This window comes from Urocitellus parryii, chromosome 6 (genome assembly GCF_045843805.1).
Source record: "Urocitellus parryii isolate mUroPar1 chromosome 6, mUroPar1.hap1, whole genome shotgun sequence".
NCBI classification, from domain to species: domain Eukaryota; kingdom Metazoa; phylum Chordata; class Mammalia; order Rodentia; family Sciuridae; genus Urocitellus; species Urocitellus parryii.
The window spans coordinates 16,058,739-16,082,314 of NC_135536.1; the positions used below are offsets into that span (position 1 = coordinate 16,058,739).

Here is a 23,576-nt window from a genome sequence, read left to right on the forward strand (position 1 = left end):
GCCATTTTGATGATGTTAGTTCTGCCTATCCATGAGCAGGGTATATTTTTCCATCTTCTAAGGTCTTCTTCTATGTCTTTCTTTAGGGTTCTGTAATTTTCATTGTATAAATCTTTCACCTCTTTTGTTAGGTTGATTCCCAAGTATTTTATTTTTTTGGGGGATATTGTGAATGGAGTAGTTGTCCTCATTTCCGTTTCAGAGGATTTGTCGCTCATATACAGGAATGCCTTTGATTTATGCGTGTTGATCTTATATCCTGCCACTTTGCTGAATTCATTTATTAGCTCTAATAGCTTCTTTGTGGACCCTTTTGGGTCTGCTAGGTATAGAATCATATCATCTGCAAATAGTGATAATTTAAGTTCTTCTTTTCCTATTTTTATGCCTTTAATTTCTTTCGTCTGCCTAATTGCTCTGGCCAGTGTTTCGAGGACTATGTTGAACAGAAGTGGTGAGAGAGGGCATCCCTGTCTTGTACCAGATCTTAGAGGGAATGCTTTCAATTTTTCTCCATTCAGAATGATGCTGGCCTGTGGCTTATCATAGATTGCTTTTACAATGTTGAGGTATGATCCAGTTATCCCTAATTTTTCTAGAGTTTTGAACCTAAAGGGATGCTGTACTTTGTCGAAAGCTTTTTCTGCATCTATCGAGATGATCATATGGTTCTTGTTTTTAAGTCTATTGATGTGGTGGATAACATTTATTGATTTCCGTATATTGAACCAACCTTGCATACCAGGGATAAATCCTACTTGATCATGGTGTATAATTTTTTTGATATGTATTTGAATCCGATTCGCCAGAATTTTATTGAGGATTTTTGCATCAAGGTTCATTAGAGATATTGGTCTGTAGTTTTCTTTCTTTGAAGTGTCTTTGTCTGGTTTCGGAATCAGGGTGATGTTGGCCTTGTAGAATGAATTTGGAAGTTCTCCCTCTTTTTCTATTTCCTGAAATAGCTTGAAAAGTATTGGTGTTAGTTCCTCTTTAAAGGTTTTGTAAAACTCTGCTGTATACCCATCCAGTCCTGGGCTTTTCTTAGTTGGTAGTCTTTTGATGGTTTCTTCTATTTCCTCTATTGTTATTGGTCTGTTTAGGTTGTCTATATCCTCCTGGCTCAATCTGGGCAGATCATAAGACTCAAGGAATTTATCTATGCCTTCACTATCTTCTATTTTATTGGAGTATAAGGATTCAAAGTACTTTCTTATTATCTTCTGTATTTCTGAAGTGTCTGTTGTGATATTGCCTTTTTCATCCCGTATGCTAGTAATTTGGGTTCTCTCTCTTCTTCTCTTCGTTAGCATGGCTAAGGGTCTGTCAATTTTATTTATTTTTTCAAAGAACCAGCTTTTAGTTTTGTCAATTTTTTCAATTGTTTCTTTTGTTTCAATTTCATTAATTTCAGCTCTGATTTTAATTATTTCTTGCCTTCTACTTCTTTTGCTGTTGTTTTGCTCTTCTTTTTCTAGGATTTTGAGATGAAGTATGAGATCATTTATTTGTTGGTTTTTTCTTTTTTTGAGGAATGAACTCCAAGCAATGAATTTTCCTCTTAGAACTGCTTTCAATGTGTCCCATAGATTCCGATATGTTGTGTCTGTGTTTTCATTTAACTCTAGGAATTTTTTAATTTCCTCCTTGATGTCTTCTAAAACCCATTGATCACTCAGCAACCTATTGTTCATTCTCCAGGTGATGCTTGATTTTTCCTTTCTTCTTTTATCATTGATTTTCAGTTTCATTCCATTATGATCAGACAAGATGCATGGTATTATCTCTACCTCTTTGTATTGTCTAAGAGTTGCCCTGTGACATAGTATATGGTCTATTTTTGAGAAGGTTCCATGTGCTGCTGAGAAAAAAGTGTAGCAACTTGATGTTGGGTGGTATAGTCTATATATGTCAATTAAGTCTAGGTTGTTAATTGTGTTATTGAGTTCTATAGTTTCCTTATTTAACTTTTGTTTGGAAGATCTGTCCAGTGGTGAGAGAGGTGTGTTGAAGTCTCCCATGATTATTGTATGGTGGTCTATTAGACTCTTGAACTTGAGAAGAGTTTGCTTGATAAACACGGCTGCACCATTATTTGGGGCATATATATTTATGATTGTTATGTCTTGTTGGTGTATGGTTCCCTTGAGCAGTATGAAGTGTCCTTCTTTATCCCTTTTGATTAGCTTTGGCTTGAAATTTATTTTATTAGATATGAGTATGGACACTCCTGCTTGTTTCCGTGGTCCATATGAGTGATATGATTTTTCCCAACCTTTCACCTTCAGTCTATGTACATCTTTTCCTATCAAATGCGTCTCCTGTAGACAGCATATTGTTGGGTCTTGTTTTGTGATCCATTCTACTAGCCTGTGTCTCTTAATTGGTGAGTTTAAGCCATTAACATTTAGGGTTATTATTGAGATATGGTTTGTTCTTCTATCCATATTTGTTTATTGATGTTACTAAACCTGATTTGTTATCCTCTTTGACTACTTTCCCCCCTTTACTGTCCTACCTCCCATTGTTGGTTATCAATGTTATTTTCCATTTCCTCTTCCTGTAATGTTTTGCCAAGGATTTTTTGAAGAGATGGTTTTCTAGCTGCGAATTCTTTTAACTTTTGTTTATTGTGGAAGGTTTTAATTTCATCTTCTAACCTGAAGCTTAATTTCGCCGGATACACGATTCTTGGTTGGAGCCCATTGTCTTTCAGTGTTTGAAATATGTTATTCCAGGATCTTCTAGCTTTCAGAGTCTGTGTTGAGAGATCAGCTGTTATCCTGATTGGTTTACCCCTAAATGTAATCTGCTTCCTTTCCCTTGTAGCTTTTAAAATTCTCTCCTTATTCTGTATGTTGGACATCTTCATTATAATGTGTCTAGGTGTGGATCTCTTATGATTTTGCACATTCGGCGTCCTGTAGGCTTCTAGGATTTGGGATTCTGTCTCATTCTTCAAGTCTGGGAAGTTTTCTTGTATTATTTCACTGAATAGATTGCTTAATCCTTTGGTTTGGAGCTCTGTGCCTTCCTGTATCCCAATGACTCTTAAGTTTGGTCTTTTGATATTATCCCATAGCTCTTGAATGTTCTGCTCATGGTTTCTTAGTAGACTTGCTGAGCTATCTATGTTCTTTTCAAGTTGAAATATTCTGTCTTCATTGTCTGATGTTCTATCTTCTAAGTGATCAACTCTGCTGGTAGTATTCTCAATTGAGTTTTTAAGTTGGTTTATTGTTTCCTGCATCTCTAGTATTTCTATTTGTTTGTTTTTTATTACCTCTATCTCCCTGTGAAATTGATCTTTTACTTCCTGGATTTGTTTGTCAATATGATCTTTCATTGTCTGATTTTGCTGTCTCATGTCTTCCTTGAGACTCCAGATCATCTGAAGCATGTAGGTCCTGAGCTCTCTATCTGACATTCCATCTGTTGCAGCTATTACCTCTTCTAAAGTTGAGTTGACCTGCATTGCCTGTGGTCCTTTCTTTCCTTGTCGTTTCATACTGCTGGCGTTTCTTTCTGCTTGGTGAAATTGTTGTGTCTTTGATATTTTCCCCCTCTATTTAATTATATTGCTCTTGTATAGTTGAAAAATCACCCTTTCAGGGCAGGTAGTGGCTGTGATCCTCCTCCAATTAGTGTGATACTGGGGAGGAGAGATATTAGAAGGGGAGGGAAGAAGTCACTAAAGAGAATGAGTGTAGGCAGGTAGAATTCAAGGAAGGTGGAATAGGAAAATTGAAAGAAGTGAGAAGACAAAAGAAAAAAAAATGAAGAGAAAGAAAGAAGAAACCAAAAAAAAAAATAAAAATTTAAAACCAAAAAAAAAAGAAAAGAAAAAAAGAAAAAAATTTTATAATGATAGTAAAAAAATGGAGATTAAAGTTTAAAAAATAATAGTAATACTAATAAAATAAAAAGAATTTAAAAAAATTGAAACCATTAATAGGAACGTTAAAGAACAACAACTACATCAACAACAAAAAGTGAAAATAAAATTAAAAAAAATACTAATAATAATCGTTAAAAATAATAATAATAATAATAATAATAAATGCAGTCATATAGCTCGATTAACTTCTCATCCAGTTGGTGGAGCTATGCCCACTGGGCCAGGCTTTTCTTCTTGATAGGTGGGAACCAATCACTGTGCCTCAGCTCTTCTTCCCAGACTGTGTGGGTCTCTAATCCTGAGTGCCTAGGGCCTTCTCTTGTGGTTCCTCAAGCCAGGCCCCGCTCACCTGTGACACTCACCACAATACTGACTACATGCCAGGTCTGCTGCTCCTGGGAGCCCTGTTTTCATGGGTGCCTGGGCACACCCTTTCTGTTTGCCTCCCTCAGACCCTAAGTTTGTAGGGCTTGGGGCTGAGGGCCCCCAGCGAATTTGTTTGCCCTCAGTTAGCAGCAACTCCCCTGATAGCTGGTGCAAGGGACCTGTTGTCAGCACTGGTGATAGCAATAGCTGGGAGTCCTGCGCCGCTAGTCCTGCGTCACTCCTGATTCCCTGGGTCTGGCTGTGGTGCTCAGTTGGCTTTTACCTCTTTGAGTTCAGGCGGGCCGACTAGTTATTTCAGTGGGATCATTAGTGTTGAGTCCATGAAGCAGGCGAACCTGAGCTAGAATGCAGCCAATTCGGGCTCGGTGTGTTCTGAGAAGGCTAGACCGTTCGCCCGGGGTCCACTTCAGCTCAACCGTGCCTAGTGGTCCTGAGCGAACAGTATTTTGACAGTTTCCTTCTCCCTATGCCCGTGCAGCTGAAGGGGTTAGAGACTTGATCTCTCCGCGTCCTGAAGGGGTTAGAGACTTGATCTCTCCGCGTCCGCCGCCATGTTGGATCATTTAGATTTTAAATTGTCACTCATCTTATCAGCTGTTCCATTTTACTCGGTTAAGAGTCTGTTCTAAGGTGCTCCGCGGAAAGCGGTGGCGGCAGCGGCGGTGGCTGCAGCGGCGGCGGCGGTGGCGGCAAAGCTGTGGCCTTCGGGACCCCCGTGGAGGGGGTGCGGGCTGGGGGAGGGGAGGCAGCGCCTCGGGGCCCGCGCGGGCTGGGTACTGGGCACGCGAGAGAGCAGGTGGGGTGGGGGAAAGAGATTGAGATCTAGATTTAGGGAGTGAGCGTGGGAGGAGAGATGGCGGGGGAGAAGCGAAGCGGAGAGGCGGAGAGGGGAGTGAGAAGGGGCCCAGGGAGCCCGGCAGCTCGGGGGCTGCAGCCTTACTGCTCGTGCTGAAGTCGTGGCGGATTCACTCCATCTAGGCCCTTTTCTTGACACGGTGCTGAATCCTTGTGTCCTTTGATGATCTTTACTTCTTCTTTTAAGAAGCAGCAACATACGCTGCGGCGGCGGTGGCGCGGAGCACAGAGCGGCTCACTCATTCCCCGCCGCCATCTTCCTCCCAAAACCTACCCTGTACTTCTCTCCCAGTTTTTCTTAATGGTTATGCTATGCTTTGAACAAGGCCTAGAACTATTCATAATGTTTATTGCTAAAGTATGAGTAGAGGGATGGATATGAATGAAAACTGTAAAATTTTTATCTTACAAACTTCTGAATGGATTTTTAAAATATGATAAACAATACAATTAATATACTAATATAAAATATTTGATAAGATCTATTTTGAGGCAGGGTTTTGATAAATTGCCCAGGCTAGCCTCAAATTTGTAATCCTCCCACCTTAATCTCCCAAGTAACTGGGATTACAGGCAAATGCCACCATACCCAGCTTTAATTTTTAACTGACAAAAACTTTTAAAAACAATGTTGTTCCTACAATCTGGTTGACTTCTATTGTATAGCAAGCATTCTTTCATATAGTAAAGAAAACCAGGTTTACTCCTTGATAGTCATACAGGCAATAATGAACTTAAATAAACATGTAAATAAATAAATAAAACCATGTACTTAACTATAATTTTAAAAAGTTTTCTTCAATTATGTGGCCAACAATTGTCAGTTAAGAAGTTAAGAAGATGACAGTCAAATAATATAATCTGAGCCTTAATTTCAAACTCTCCTCCAGAAAAGTTTACTATGATGCTTAGAAAGTTCTTTAAGAATTTAATATAAAAGATATAGAAGATAAATTTAGATACCAAAGAGCTCCAAACATTTTTGAAAACCATTGTAAACATACTAAAATCAGAACAGCAAATTCATATAGTAGAACTTTCATTTTCTCTTTAGTGTGCTTTTATTATCATATTTAGGAACCAGGAGCACTCCCTTTTACTTCTTGGTTTAATAAATTTTATTTTTCAAATACACAGTTGGCAGTTGGTTGCCCTTTTTCAAGTGTCTTCACCAGCTGGAGAACTCCACCTTGGTATTTCTGGCATAAATTAACTTGGGCTCTGCGCTTTGAGACCAGTGGGATGAGTCCTTTAACTGAGGCACTCCTGGCCAGGGAACCATGAATATTCAGTCTTTTAGAGACCACAGCTGGGCTTAACAAGCTTATAGCTGGGAACTTCCTTACAGAATCTGAAGTTGTGTCAAACAAGACTAGGTTACTGAGCTTGTCCCAAACTTTGCCTTTGGACCACTTCTTTTTGGCCTCACCCTCAGATTAGTTCACTGGGTCTTTTTCTTGGCCAACTTTCTTCTTGTAGTCCTCGGGTGGCATCCGAACCACCGTAGGCTAACTGAGATATCATACAAAAAGCTAGTGCTTCCTTTTGTAGCTTTTGAATCCTCTTTTCTGTACTTTTAATTTGAAAAATTCTTAAAGATAGAGCAAGATGTCATGACCACTACTAAATCAAATGTTTTTCTTTCAAAGTAACCTTGATGAAGGTCAAGAAACTTTATCTCAGTATAATGTGAGTATACCTTAATTTGAAATGCTTGGGACCAGAAGTGTTTCAGATTTCAGATTTTTTTTTAATTTAGAATATATGCATAACGTGATGAGCTATCTTCTCGACAGAACCCAAGTCTAAATGTGAAATTAATTATATTTTATCTATACCCTGTACACATAGCCCAAGGATAATTTTACACAGTATTTTTAGTGTACTTGGATTTTGACTGCAATACATCATAGGATGTTAGGTATGCAGTTTTCTGATTGTAATATTCAAAAAGTATCAGATTTTGAAGCACTTCAGATTTCAGATTTTCAGATTAGGAATGCTCAACCTGTATTGAAAATTCTAGGTGGTCCTTCACTTCTGCTGTGACTATGAGGGGCACAGTGTAGTAGTGGGTAGCCTCTGGAGTTCAAAAGACCTGGGTTTGAATACTGGCTGTTAATAGTCCAGCAACTCTGAAGTCTCTTTTTCCTTAGGAGTACAAAGGAAATTATAAAACCTATTTTGCAAGATTATTGTAAGAATTAAATTAAATTTCGTGTACAATGAACCTAATCCATTGACTTGCACTGAGTAGGTAGGTGCTCAATAAAGGGGAAGTAAGATTTTTATTTTTACAGTAGAGCTGAGTAATTAAGCACCTACATAAAAGCAGTCCCTGTGCTCTGCAATCTGCTCAAGCATGAGACAAATGTGTCATAGAAAAGAGCCCTCTCTGGGGCCTGTTACACATGGGTGGTGAGCTTATGATATTTTCTTCCATTCAAATGAGCAATATTCCAAGGTGGTTATCTTATTTTTCATGGCGATCAGTTTCTCTTGAGGTAGTTACCCTCCATATGTTATTTTTCCCTGGCTATAAAGAAAAACAAGTTAAATCTGAACATATTAACTTGCCAACTACTCCTGAAGGAACTGGAAACTCTTTCCATGCAATGGCCAGAATTTTGAAAAGAAAGATTTCACTCAATATTTACTTACTTTTGCCAAATAGAGAAATGTATCTACCATTTCCTGCTGCTTCAGAGAGGATTTAAACTGTTTTTCTGCTTCACGATACATTCCTAACCTAAAAACAGTCATTAAAAAAAAAATCAGACATTCAACTTAAAAATAAATACTATATCATTTTTCAAACACTGAGGATATAAATAGAGACAAATTCTATCTATATGAGTAAACATATGCCAAAGAAAATAGTGTTGCACACACACATACGTTAACATGAATGTTAACAGAGTTTAGCAAAAAGTTGCCTGTTTCCCATACTCACTGGCTATCTAATTGCCAAATGGTGTGTAAAGAGTCTGTCTGCAGCCTAGTCGCAGCAGGACTAAGAGATGCCAGTAAGCCAGGTCATATCAGTTCACTGCCCAAAGAGCTTATGATCAGATGAACATATGGCAAGTGACCTGAATAAATGCTTAGAGTCTCCATTTTCCTGGAAGAACTGAAAGATGATATTCCTTTGAAAACATCTTCTGCTCTAAGATCAGAGCCCATTTTTCAGTTACCCTGAAACTATTTTAATTCAAGCAATAATTTCTACTTGAGAAATACAGCTACACCATTTTATTATTCTAGTAATCTTTTTTCCCCTTTATTAGGTATTTGACACTGATTGTCCCAGTCTATGAATCTGAGATTTGCTCCTTGTCTAAATGAGACTGTCCTGACACCAGTGGCCACTCCTCTGCCTGGGAAACATGTTATTACCACTAAATCAGCCACTAACACTCACTCAGCTTTCACTCAGCCTGTTATTAACAGAACTACTAAACTTTCTCATAACTACTCATTCTTAGCCACCTAAGAACTTAGAGATGATAATGTTTTATTTTGTGAAATAAAATCAAAATGATGCACAATATATTCCCATGTGCTACTTTCATTCAAAGGCTTGAAAGAAGAGCTTTGATCATTTTTCATAACCTAAACCGTAGGCATTGGTATGGCTGATACCCAAATAGCTGTTGGAAGATGGGATTAAAGGGATTAAAGGTGGCCCCAAAAGGCTAGCCTAAAGTCAGAAGACACGCAATGTGGCAAAAAGCCTCTACCTCTTAAAGGTTCCACAAATTTCACAAAGAGTATGTATAAAATGCAATCAAAGTGCTCTGAATTCTGAAAAACAATGTAATTTAGAATATAACATCAATTGAGCATGCAAGTTCTAATCATGTGACTCAAGTACAGTCATTAAATTCTGTAAGCGCCAGTTATCCATGAGAGTCCACATATTTTTATGAAGATTTTATGATTTTAAAGGATTACAATAAATGATTTAAAGGATTACAATAAAAAGATACATGTAAAACAATAGGAAAACAAATAGATTATTTTTAAGCAATAGAGATAGAAGGATAATCAAATTGAAAAACAAATAAATAGGGAATTAGAAATACTGAACTGCATGGAAACCAAAAAAAGAAAAAATATGGATCATTTTTTCATTACTGCACCCTTAAGAGATAATTTCTACTAGAACTATCAGGAAGTAGTTTATTACATGGATTCTTGTGCAAAAAAAAAAAAAAAAAAGTGGAGTAGGCCATGCTCAAAGAAAGTCTAGGACTAATAAAAATACCAAGTTCATAAATCAGGCCAATATAAGAAAGTTACAGTCCAAAGAGATAGTTCCTTCCAGGGGTCAACCTCTTCTCTGATTTTATTCAACAAAATTGTCAAGCAACATCTGCATGCACATTTCAGAAAAGAGATGGAAAAATGAAGGAAATAAAACCAGGTTCTTAAAAGTAATGATAATCAAAGAGTAGTGGCAGGGAAACGTTTTTCTAGAAGTTAGTAAACTATGATGTAAGCACACAGGTGGGAAAGTACACAGCATGCTAAGGGAATATTGAGCAGTTTGGTTTAATTGAGAAGGACACAATAATGGGAGTAATGAGAAACAGGGGCACACATGTAGACTGGGACCAAGATCATGATGCCACACTTCAAATTCAGAATTCACTCTAGAAGTAATGGGCAGTTATTCAAGGAATCCAACAAGAGCTGTTTTTTCACAAGAGTTACTCTCACTGGATTTAGGAAGGACAGATGGGGCAAGAGCCTGGAGGTAGACAACCCAGGTAAGAAGCTACAATCAAGCAAATGACACTAAAGGCCAGAATTCAAGCACTTGCATGGGAATGAGTAGTAAGGGGGACTTTGAGAGCTACTGCAAAGGTAGAACCAGTATAGAACTTGATCAGGACAAGGGAGAGAAATCTATTTCAGACTATATACCATAATCTATCCTTGACCTCTCAGCCTGAAGTCAGAGGTCTGACTGGGCTCTCAGTGCATTCTGCATTTGCTTCTCTCATAATAAGAACTATACTTATAACTATTAACTGTCTAAATCATTTGAAAGAAGAAACAATCTAATAAATCTTTGTGACCCCACTTAATGAGAGCAGTTTCTTATTAAATATTTTACCGAGTGAATGAATACCAAATACATAATAAAGATGAGCAAGTATTAAAGAACAGAGAACAATAATTTAATATGACAAGGTGTGCTCATTTAAATGCCAACATGAATGGGAGGCAGAAGAAATCAGAGTTGTGCTTTCCTTTAATTATTAAACATTTCTGAAGGTTCTACTTAGAAGCTCAAGATTTCAAGATTGTCTTTAAGAATTGTATTCATAAGAGTTAAGTGTTTGGAAGGTCTAAATTACCTTTTGGCAGAAAGCACTTCCTCAACTAATAGAAGGAAAAAGCACTTTAGAGTTCTGTGTGAGTTGCCTAAATGGAAAGTAGTCTTAATTTCAATAGCAGAACAATAAATCCTTTTTATTCCCTTTATATTCTTCTTTTCCCCATAGGTTTTAATGACAACTAAAGATTATAAATATTGCAGGTATTCACAGTAACTGAACTCCACCTTGTTTTTGAACAAAAGAAGACATACTTACCTTTATGAAATACAATTGTTCACCTGTCTCTATTTACCCAAATGCTAATTGAATTTCAATATCAGCAACAAGTGTTAGATTTTATTTATGAATCGCTATGCAAATGTTTCATAAAATTAACTGTGGCTTTTCTGATCTCTCAGTTTGCTTTGAAACATTTGCACATTAAGAGAATGTAAAAATATCCAGGTTATACAGAAACAATATGGAATTGTGGAAATAGAAAATAGTCATCAAAAAGTAGACCAGAAATTTTTGCTCTACCACTTATTAGCTATATGAATTTAAACAAATTTCTCTCTTTGTGAGGCTCAATTTTTCTCATCTGAGAAAATCACTAATTACATCAACTACTCAGAGTGCTGTGAAATTTAAGTGAGATGATATAACATACAAACAAACTCTTAACCACAAAGTGCCTTACAGATGGGACGCATTAGTATAAATGAAAAGACTTAAGAGCCAAGAGATTAGGACCTGATTCAACAGGCTCAGTTCTAGCCCCAAACTAGTCCCTGATGAAAATCACAGCCACTCTCTGGCCTCAGCTTCCTCATTCAGAAAGGGAAGTTGGATCTGATGATCTCAAAGTCTGCCTCTCTCTGCTGTAGTTCTTATTGCTACTATGTGATTGTTAAGTAAATGCTTTCTCAAGTCAAGTTCTTATTTCTTCATGAGGAAATGTATCCAGAAAGGGGGTGTCAGATTTGACATTCAAAAACATATTGCCACTTCTAATCCTTCACAGATATTCGAAATTTTACCTGCAGTAACATTTCCCAATCTGCACCTTCCACCACCAGTCCTTGTACTGAGAATGCTCTGTGGAAAGGGCAGCCAGATCCAAAGCCTTTGAAAACAATTCATTTTACATTAGAATTTTATTTTCTGACAATAAACAGAAAGATAAATAATGAAATAAACCATATAATTATAAGCAATCAAAACATGCATTAGAAGTCAGACAGTTGCTCATGTTTCCAGATGGCTCCACCAATTTTCCCTAAATAATCAGTTCCAGATCAGAAGGCTAACAGCAGATGAGTTAGAAACACTGATCAAAGGGAAGCAGATGTACAGTATATTGGGATACAATTTGAATATACAAGCCACAAAATTGATACTAAAAACTCCATAAGTTTTTACCCTTTCCCCACTATTTTCTGTCTAATAATTCAAAATGCCTCCAAACATAGTGGCAATCAACACTTTGGTATATCAGACTGGTGCAATCACTGTCTGCAATTTAAAGACAGATGTAGAGAAATAGAGAAAGACCAAGTAAGCGCTAGAAAGTTTGGAGAATGGAATTATGAAGAAGAGTAAAAGGAGTTAATGGGAGTAACCACTACCTTCAATAACCATTATTCCATTATTCTGATATCACCTTAGCTTCTAGCAATTCTAAAGGTCAAACTTCTCTTTGCTGCAAACTGAGGAAGATCTCCTCCTTAACTACCTTCACCGTTTACCTCTGTTTATCCCACATCATTAATGTCCTCTAGATCGGTCTCTTCCTCTACTCAAGGTCAGACAAGAGATGACCAAATAAGAATTAGGTTTTTATTCAGATAAAGTGGAAACCATTTTGACCAAGAGGAAACAAAATAGTCTTTATACATATTTATAACTCAGAAGTTTGAAGCCAATGGGCTGGATTTGTAGCTCAGTGGTAGAGCACTTGTCTTGCACTTGTAAGCACAGGGTTCAATACTCAGCACCACATAAAAATAAATAAATAAAATAAAGACACTGTGTCCATGTACAACTAACAAAAAAAATTAAAGAGAAAAATTTGAAGACCATACAAAGATTTTGTGACTAGAAGATGGAGTTATTAAATGAAAACTCTGATTTTTTTAATCTTATTCTCTCAAGGTTGAATTTTTTTATTCTGTAGCTAGTGTTAATATAACAATAATATCCAACAACTCAGTTAAACTTACTCTTAGACTTTCAGTTGTTATCTCAAAATGTTTGCCTTATTACCAAACACTTCTTAATATTAACTCTTTTCTAAAATGAATGCCAGAAGAGTGCCCTCAATCTCCTACTGCAAAATTAATTACTTTTCCATGTGTTCTTTATCTTTTCTTGCTCCAGGGGAGATCTCTAAATATACAAACCACTTACAAAGAAATGTTGTTGACATGCTGAGCCCCTAATGGACTTGAAACAAATCAACACATTCACTTGAAAGCTATGGAAATTAAAAATAAATTACATACTACTTTCATATGCTTATTTTTCTGCCCCTCCCCTAAATAAAAATGAAGGGATAAGTATAACTTCAATTAGCATTATCCTTGGAACTACTAGGAAAATATATTTTAAATCAGTTCAATTCAGTCATGCATTGAATTCTAACTCAATCTTTATAAAGACCTTTTCCATCAAATAGTCATGTTCACTATCATATTTAATATAAACAGAACTTCTATTTTTAGCAAAAGATGTTATTCAAAAAATGTTTACATATCCCAAGGCTGGATTTAGTGCTTGTAACAACAGGCTCCTGATTTTGCATTCAAATATGGTCCTGAAATAAGTCATCTCATGGAAGACCAATGTGTTTGTGCTGATTCAATTAAGCAAAAACATAAATTATTGATTCAGAATAAAAACAGGTTTAAAATTAATTTTAATCATCATACTTCACATGAAAAATCAGGCTGCATTAGAGAAAACATCTGTGGCAATTTCAGATGGACCCTAAGCTCCCTATGGAGAGACACCTTTCTTTTACATCTCTGCTGTGTTTTGGAATGTCACTGTGTTCACAATAGGCACTCAAGAATTATTTGTTGAAAATAGCTTAAGAACCAAACAAAATTGTCATAGTAAAAGATTCATAATTAAAAGCTACTAGCATTAAACTTTTAAAGTGGCAACAGAAGACCTATATTTTTAGAGCCTTTCCCAATTTCTACAAATGATTAACTACATTTACATTTTAAAATATTTGAATAATTTAATAAAACTAATATCTATATGTTAACAAAGGACTAGCCTGTTATTTTTAAGTCATAGGTTTACAAATCTCTAACTGTACAAGGAACCTTGGTAGAGCTAGATGAGGTTTGTGAATATGTGCAACCTGTAAATTTTTAAAAGTCATCCTTTTACTATCAGTATGCTTCTGACAACTTCAGGATGATGAAATTAAAGAGCATATGGAAATAAAGATTTCAGAATCATCAACCCATATGTCATTTTAGATTTGTCAATACGGGCCAATATTGGCCAAAAAGAGAATAGGGAAAGAGAGTAATTAAAAACTCAAAGGCAGAAATACATTTTTTTATTTTACTCTTTATTAATATTTAAATACCACTTTGAGGATTCTCTATAGATATATATAGCATTCTCCCTGTATGTGTTTAGATAAATACAGAATCACCAAAACACATGTCACTTTAGTTTTGTCCATAGTGCCCCTGCCAAATAAGAAAGTACCAAGGGCTCAAGACAAATTTAGGTTTGATTAAAGATCAAAGATTTTATTAATAAAGGTTATTATTTATTATATTTCAATATCACTTCACAGTATTATTTATATATATCTATAATGATGAATGTGAAATACTTTATTTAAAAAAATAGAGGCTATCCAAAGTAACAAACATAAAAGCACTCCTGATTTCTTAAGCACATTAAGAAAAAAAATTCCTTTTTCTTTTTCCAGTTCATGTTGCAAAATACATGGGGGGAAAGCATGCTTTGTGCTCATTATCTAAATCCTTCTTCCATTCAGAAAATAACATTTGTGGTAAAATCTAAAAATGACATTTTAATGGAACAAGCTGATCCACAAGAGCACTATAATGTGGCAAGCCAGTGAGAGAGTAAGAGAACAGCCACAGGCATCGGTCCTGCTCAGAACTCCCAGCACCAGTCATAGGATCAACTAGTAGGCACTCAGTAATTATTTGTTTAAAGAATAAGTCAATTAGTTAATAACTCAGTAAATGAATTGTGAATAAAAAGGAAAACAGAGGAATCAACAGTTTGTGCTTTTCACTAAGAAAAAACAAAACAAATTGTTTCATTAGATGTGCCATGATATAGTTACTAGGGGAAAGAAGATAAAAACAATTATTTTAATTTATTCTTGTCCCTTATTTATAGTTTAATTTATGTATAAAAAGTTATAACATTATTGTTAAATTTGGGAGGGGGAAAAAAGATAAAATTAGACTCACTCTCCCTTAGTGTCATAAGGAGCAGCTATTTCCTTCACTATTGTCATCAAGGTGCTGATGCAATTCGGGAATGTGACAAATATTTGAGGTATGAATATATCTTAATCTAATAGTACCACTATTTTCATTTTAAAGTATATATATATGTGTGTATGTCTATATATATATGTATATATATATATGTACATATTGGTAAGTTTATATAATTCATATCAGTATGTATTTATATATACACATATGTGTGTGTGTGTATCAGTAAGTGTTTTTACTTTGCAGTTGTTTCACAAATCCAACTTAGTCTATGAAATATTCTATTGTTTGGTAGTTTAAAATTTTTCACTTCCTTACTTATCAAATGTCTAAAACGAATTCTCTACACAAATTTTCTTAATATTGTCATTTAATGAATTATAGAGAGCTATCACAAAAAAAGGTCAAAAATTGTGTTTGGCACTGCTTGTTTCTAATATACTGAGTCCTTCATTATTTCTAAAAATAAAAATAAAAAATTATAAATGGAAATTTCCAGTTCACAGTAGTATTTTGTACCATTTCTTTGTTACTTAGATATACTTGAAGGCATTATTGTTGCTTCTTTTCTATTAATTCGCTGATTTCTTTCATTGGGCTGGACACGCCTCCTCTTGTTATGTGGAACTTTGGCCTTCAAGGTCTGCTAAGCCTCCTTGTTGTAGGACCCCCACTACATCCTCAGCTCCATTTTCCTACATTAGAAGAAATACTTTCTAATGTTTCTATAGTTTTTAAATTGTACTCTATAGCAAGTAGTTCCTAATCTTGACTGAAAGTTATTACTGCCAATGGAGTTCTTAATAACAACAGATTCACCAGATGTCCCCATGGGGATTCTGATTCAGGAAGTCTAACATAGAGACAGAAACCCATTATTTTAAAATTCTCCAGTTACTTCAGACAATGAGCCTTATTTAGCATAACAGGCCTAAGGTTTGAAGGGCTCTTGGGATAGATGGGGCAAGAGGAACCCAGTAAGTAAGTTCTAGTTGCCACACTTGAAGCACCACTTGTGTCTGCTTTAAATATTGGGATGTGTATAAAACTTCATTTGATTAAAAACAATTTGCTGCTTACATAAAAAGTTTGAAAGTCACTGCTCTCTTTGTTTAAGGTCAAATTTTTAAAAATCAATATTTATGAAGTTCTATAAATACATTCTATAATACTATTCACATAACACATAAAGGTAAAATTTTTCTAGTCCTTAGATTGTTTAGAATATAAATTCAGATGGAGCTCAATGATAGAGCACTTAGCTAACAAGCACAAGGCTCTGGGTTAGATCCCCAGCACTGCAAAAATAGTATACACACACACACACACACACACACACACACACACATATATGTATGTGCATATAAATACATATATATGCATACACACACACACACACACACACACATACACACACTCATACAAATTTGGTACTACAGGGCATAAATGCTATTTTTGTTTTGATTGAGGTTTTCTTTTGTTTTCTGGTGCCAGGGATTGAGCCCAGGGCCTCATTCATGTTAAGCACATGCTCAACCACTGAACTATACTCCAGTCCTCTGTTTTTCTGAATGTGACTCCTATTCCTCCACAAGAGGTAGGAAATATCCTCAGGATGACTTTACTAATGACCACACCATCGCCATGGCCTATGACCTACAGTTTCAGCACTCATCATCTGCAGCACTTTCTCCTTTCAGGCCTTGCTTCAGGCACACTGCCTCCTTGCTCTGCCTTAAGCAATCCAAGCAAGCTCCTCCCAGGACCTTTGCAGGGAAAGTTCTCCCTGACGGAAATGCTCTTACTACACATAGATGCAGAGCTCCCATCTTCCCTTCTCCAGGTCTCGTTTTCAGTGCTTTCAGTGGACTTCACTGACCACCTCTACTCCATCCCAAACAGCACCATTCCTCACGTCAGTAACTATTCCCTCACATGCTTTCCTGCTTTTTTGTTGTTGTTATTGTATTTATTACCACAAGTCACATTACATATTTTTGAATTTGCTTTTTCTATTCCTTGCCCAACCAGCATATAATATCCAAAAGAATCAATATTTTGCCTGCCTGCCCCTCTGTGTGATCTTAGATCTGGAATAGAGGCTAGCACACTCTTGTTGCTCCATTACAATAAATAATGAATTAATTTTCAAAAAAAATAGTGTATATACCTTTATAAAAATCTAGTAATTAGAGATTTACTCATTTATGAAATGCAATCATATTAGAACATTTCCTTTGAAGACAGTACCTCTTATATGATGCATGATTTCATACATCATCACACTGAAATCCTCTAACAGCTTTATTAAGAGCAATGTGCATGGTTTCTCAGTTGCCCCTACCTTACTTTTCCCTTTTCCCTGTGACTACATCTATGAACATTTCATCCTACTAACTCCTATACTAAACCTGGCCCAGGTTCTCACCTACATTTTAGTACCACATCTCTCGACCCGTGCAATAGTGTCACCACTTATCAAAATATCTTTAAGTGAATTACTGAACTTCTTCACAAACTGACCACGTCCCCTAATTATCCCACTTCAATTAGTAAAACCATCATTCTTATAACATCTTTAGGTAGCAGACTTGAACTGTATCTCTGCTTTGTCCCCAATATTAAACCTATCATCAAGTATTCTCTCTTCTTTCTTTGAAATGTCTGTTTGGTGCTCTCATTTTTTAGGATAATAAGGCCTATTTATTTTTCATTCCAGTTTCTTCTAGTTTTTGCCATTTCTTTACATTTCTTTTCCTCTCTTTCCATAAAATTCCACTTAGTTTGTGGATCTTCCCTAATATCACCCCTTCTGAATTTTTCCCTTTGATACTTGGTAACAATTTCAATTTGGAAATTGCTTCTTTAATTGTTTCATTTACATCAATTTTACTTTCTCAGCTAGATTGCCTGTCTTACAGAGGAAAGATAAAGTATCATATTTTAATTAGTTCTCCTACTGTAGTATGGCATCATGGTTGACACACAGAAAATGCAATTAAGGAAAACATTTTTATTTTCCTTAATATTTAACATATGAATATAAAAACTTTTTTTCCCTGAACTAAAAGGAAAATGCAGAAAAATACTACCAGATAGTGAAGAATTAACTTCATCTAACTTCAAGAAATTCATAAGGTTTCTATCATTTATATAATTTCATATAAAATTTTAAATAAATTTGAAAAGTTGTATGCATATAACCTCAAAATTCTTTGTTGAGAAGCTACCAAGATGATTAACAATTGCTGAAATTGGATGATGGGTGATAAGGGATTTTTATACTATTCTTTCTACTTTGGAATGTTTAAAATCTTCAATCATAAAATGTTAAAGGTGAGAGAGAGGGGCACACTATAAAGAAATCAAAAATATACATATTAGTAAACCAATAATACACTATACAGAATAACAAGAAATGGATCAACAGTGCTGACTATTTGTGTAAAGAATAAACTTTAACACAAGCATGCTATGCTGTATTCGCAATTATCTATGTCGGGCCCTTTAGAAAAGAGCTACATTATCTATGAACCAGGCACAGTTCTTACCACTTTTATATTTATACAAATGTTCCCACTGAAACTTAAGACTGGATTTGAAAGTATTAGTTACTCTCCAATATTTAATAATCTCATTTTTTAAAGAAAAGAAATGAACATTTCAGAGTCTAAAACTCAAAGTCAGAAAAACTACAATAAAATAAAATAGCATGAATTCACGACTTACAGTCTTAACATCATTTTCATGATGAAAGATATATTCAAACAAATCCTATAGAGAAAAAAATGACAAAAACACATTAGATTGTATTTAAATAAAAGCACTCTTTGGTTATAACAAAACTCAAATATAGATTGAACCAAAAATCCAGAACACTCTAAAGTGCCTGGGATTTATAAGTAAAGGATCTAGCCATCATTTGTTAGAATCTCCCATTTTACAAGTTTTCTATTTGCAAGTGATTCCTGTTCCTACAGACTACAAACTAGAAAAAGCTCAAAGAATTGATCTTTTTTTCTTGCATATTTCACATACTATTTTATGAGAAAGATACAAATGAAAAGTTCATTTTATTTCTTAGACTAAAGTTAGGATTGCAATAAAACAGTTTTTTATACTCTCTATCTTATGTAGTGATTGTGACTAGATAATGGCAATTTAGAGATGGAAAATCTGGAAGTTCCTTCTGAAACAAAGTAGAAATGAGTGCAAAGTAAGGGCTTTTTCAAATTAATTTTTAAAACTATACTTACATGGCATTTATAGTAACTGTGTGACTCAAAACACTCAGTTTCTTTAACAGAGGGCTACTCAGCCTAACTGCACACTGGAATTACATGGGGGTCCCAGAGCAGACCAATTCACTCAAACTCTGGGAGGTCCATATAGCCACTATTTTATACTTGCAAGGAGACTAGTGCCCCTGAGAGATATCAAGGTTATTAATAGAAAAGACCTGGAGGCCAATAAAAAGAAAGAAAGAAATTAGGACAAGGCCCTTCTAAAAAAAAAAAAAATCATAACAATCCTTGCATTTGTTCTGTTACAAATACAAACAAAAATTAAGAGTGTAGTTGATACTACCACGGTCATGAAAAGAAGGTTACAACTCTCAAGACTGTCAAAGCATCACTGTAGATATCCCAAGAAATGCACTAATATTAGAAAGGAGTCCTGATGAGCCAAGGCAAGTTGGGGACCAAAAACAGAAAAATGTGGCATTATTTCTGTGATACACTAAAAAAAAAGCACAAAGTCTAGTTCAGGTTGAATTTAGCACTTAGGCCAGGTCTAGCCCGAATGCATCTTAATTTAATTGTGGGAAATGCCTCCAGTGACTGTACTAGCTAGCCAGTCACCTCAAGCAAATGGATGAACAAGGTAGGGAAATAGATATTCTACATGATATGTTTTTAACACTCTACCCTCATTAAGGAGAGGAAAATAAGTAAAGCTTTACCATTCTGCCAAATGCAGTTGACTAGACTGCCATCCAACAAGAATTGAAGAAAAAAATCATGAGACTTTATATTATAGGTTGATTACCTGTCTACCTGTCTACCAAAGGCATTTCTTTTTAGAATAGAAACTTCAAATCTATACAATTAGTGTCCATTTTTATTTACCCAAGGACATTTGATACTTGGGAAATATGTTCAACACCCTCAGAACTGGGATCAGGAATGAGTGCATCACTGCACACAGGGTTCAGAGACTTCAAGCTAAAAACTGGGCCAGGCATCAAGCACTCCTGTCTCCAAATTATTCCAAGCCCAACCCCAAATGTTTTACACTGGAAAGTCACACACATTTTCACTTTCTTTTTCTTTTTCATTTTTTTTCTTTTTTCTCTTTCTCTCTCCTTTACACTCCCCTCTCCCTCCCACTCTTACCTTCTATCCCTCTTCTAATTTTCTTTTTAAAGGAATATTTTATCTCTGAGTAATTAGAATTACCAACACAGTTGAGTTGCCCACTGTCTGGCTTGACTAATCTTTATTGATATGCCTGATTCATTGTTAATTAAAAGTACATATTTGTATTATCCTTTTTGAAAGCCTTATAATCCTACAAAGAGAAAATTATTTTTCTGAGAATGGTCCAAGATGTAACATACACACACACACACACTCACATACACACACACACACACACACACACACACACACACACACACAAATTCTAAGCTTCATCCTATGATGAAATACTGCTTATCTGCTTTCTTTGTTAAAAATTACTGTTCTTTATTATTTGGAAAAAAAAGAATTTTCTATAATAATGGTATATTTTTTTCTGGTTGACTTTCCTTAAGACTGAGAGAATTTTTACATATTATAGTAATTGAACATTTCTATTTCAATCAAATTGTGGCCTTTCCTTCACAAATTTTTATCTATTTCCTACACTGTCATTATCATCATACTTCTAACATTATCTTATAATTTACAATCATTTTAAGTACATACCTTTGCCAATTTAGGTTTCTGGGAATATTTTGTTAAATTCAGTCTAGATAAATTTATAAAAGGTCCATCAGGACTTGTAAGCATGGAAGCCTATGAGGGAGGGAAAAAAAAATGATAGAAGAAGAAAATCTGAAATCTTTTCTTGAAATAAAAATTGACTTTAACATGCATAAAAATTATAAAGGCAACATAAGCACAAAGAATCCCTTCAAAATTTCCATACAATTGTTTTGTAAGAATAGTAGAAAATAATATAATAAAGTTACTTAGGTTATACTATGGGAAAGCTGACAGAACTTACTGTCCCCAGCCTGATGTATCTTCCAGATGAGCTGGTGATGGGACGTGCTGTATAGACAGTTCTGGGTGTTCTGATGGCCTGTTCCATGGTACCAGGCCTTCCACTCTGTGTGTTGGGCCTAAGGAAACCTGTAATGGGCCTTCCAGCTTGAGTAATTGGCCTGTAAAAATTGTAAGTTATTAAAATACAAAGATGATTGATTAAGGAAAGACTCTCAAATAGTATAGTCAATCATTAGTGGCAGAGGGTATGACACAGAAGTACATACCTGACAGCTTGACTAGGCCCTCCTGTCTGATTAGTTCTAGGGAGTTTCAAAGATGTTCCAGGGCCTAGGGAATGAGATGGCAAATTCAATTTATATATTATCTATTAATCTATAAAAACTGTCAGCTAATCTAATTTTCAGAATTGTGCTGTCCTGGTGAAAAAAGACATTATTGGCAGAAAACGTATTTTAGAGAAATGAGTTTGAGATTAATATCCAATGAGTATCTTTCGTATTACTTATGCTATCACAGTAACTCTTCACAATAAGTCTGTAAGGTAAGTAGTACGAATCCATCCATTCAATAAAGGTTGACAGAATTAAGTAAACAGGTCAACCCATTAGTAGAGCCTGGATTAAAATTCAAGACTAGCAGGCTCCAAAGTTCAAAATGATGGTCCTATACTCACAGGTTAATTATCTTTCATACAAACGTCTCTCAGTAAAAGATCGTTTACCAACCACATCTAGAATTTAGGTATTTTAAGTCTAAAATATTAAAGTAATGGGGAAGAAAGACATTTTAACATGAAACATGTTTTTTTCTTCCCCAACTTCCTTTTGGAGCTTTAAAATAGTTCTTATCTTGTAAATTATAACTGTGAACTGTAACAACTAGTAAATTACCAGCAAGACCACCATAGTCATGGTAATTATCCAATACCATTTGCACTACTTACACCTGCAAGCTAGGGACTGGGCCCTGTGACAATTCCAAAAGACATTTACTGCCCAACAAACATATAATCTCATCAATCACATCATGTATCAGAGCAAATCATCTTTCATTATAACAAAGAAGTGATGCTTTTAAGTGATTGTTTTCAAAAAAAATTATTTTAGAACACTTCTGTTATTTGGAAGCTTAGATTCCCAGATAAACAATCTTCTGATATGTTGATAAACATTTTAAGGAGAACATATTTTATAACATCTTAAATGCATAAAATAGCTTTTACTGGAAAATTATTATACATCAATCTTACACCTTAAGATATAATATAACTGAATAGTGGAAGGAAAGCCTTTGTTTTATAAGATAGAACAGAAACCCTGTACTTAATTTTTTCATACACACACATATATGCTTCATGTATACAATGTTTATATACAGACAGGTTGACATAAAGCATAGAAATATGTATGCATGTCATCCTGTATATATGTAATATTCCTCCTAATAGCGTTCCATTAATTTGACCAGAGAACCAATACTTACGGGGAACTCGGGCAATAGCATTTTCATCCAGAAGCATTTCTGCAATTCCTTCCCGATCTATATCAATTTCATCTATGTATACCATTTCAGTTAAGGCTCGTGCTTTTAAAATCCAAGCTGCCTAAAAACCATGGAAAAATAAAATATGGATTAAAATAGCATTAGAAATACTAGATAGCTTACAGAAGCTAGCCATGATTTAGTACTATTTTACTTTTTATTGAACATGTTTACCATTTAACACATTATGCTAATTTAAAGGGCTATATCAAAAAACTAATGAAAGAAGGCAAGGTCATTATTAACCAAGAAACCACTAGTATGTCAATTAACTCACAAATAGTCTCCTAACATTTCTTTTTATAAGTAAAGAAAGATCCTTAAAAAAGTTTTATAGAATAATAACTTGAGTGCAAATTAATAAAGCTACAACCACTGTGCTCTTTCTGCCTTCCTCTTTCAAGGCCAAGACTTTCCTGAAGCCTTCCCTAATTCTACAACTTAAACCCATAGTCCTCTTGTCTTTCTCAAAATCTTCTCTGAACACCTCTAGTCTGGTGAATGTATATTTGACTACAATTATCTGGGCATATGCCTATCCTTTTTTATATTCTCAGAATGCAAGTTTTTTTACCTTTTCACTTCTGAGTTTTCCATAGTACCTATCCCATGGTTTTTGTATACAATAGGTATTCGAGAAATATTGGTTTGAATTAAGCCAAGATCAATTTCTCTTGATTCCTAATAACTAATCAACCCTGGTAATTTTGTAATCTAGTCAGCAGAAAACCTGCTAGTGTGGGGGTGAATACATGGAAAAGATAATTAAGGAATCTGACCTAGA

The 23,576-nt window shown here is 35.2% G+C and overlaps 1 protein-coding gene across 1 annotated transcript in view; it reads right to left on the reverse strand.

The window, feature by feature from the left end:
* The window catches only part of Ttc8 (tetratricopeptide repeat domain 8), a 62,190-nt gene that overhangs the window by 24,923 nt on the left and 13,691 nt on the right, over positions 1 to 23,576 (reverse strand). The window contains exons 2-8 of the mRNA XM_077799730.1: positions 22,733 to 22,853; positions 21,514 to 21,577; positions 21,246 to 21,405; positions 20,945 to 21,034; positions 18,705 to 18,749; positions 11,508 to 11,593; positions 7,802 to 7,889 (exon numbers count right to left, since the gene is read on the reverse strand). Of these exons, the coding sequence (XP_077655856.1) occupies positions 7,802 to 7,889; positions 11,508 to 11,593; positions 18,705 to 18,749; positions 20,945 to 21,034; positions 21,246 to 21,405; positions 21,514 to 21,577; positions 22,733 to 22,853 (654 nt within the window). The remainder of the gene's footprint in view (positions 1 to 7,801; positions 7,890 to 11,507; positions 11,594 to 18,704; positions 18,750 to 20,944; positions 21,035 to 21,245; positions 21,406 to 21,513; positions 21,578 to 22,732; positions 22,854 to 23,576) is intronic.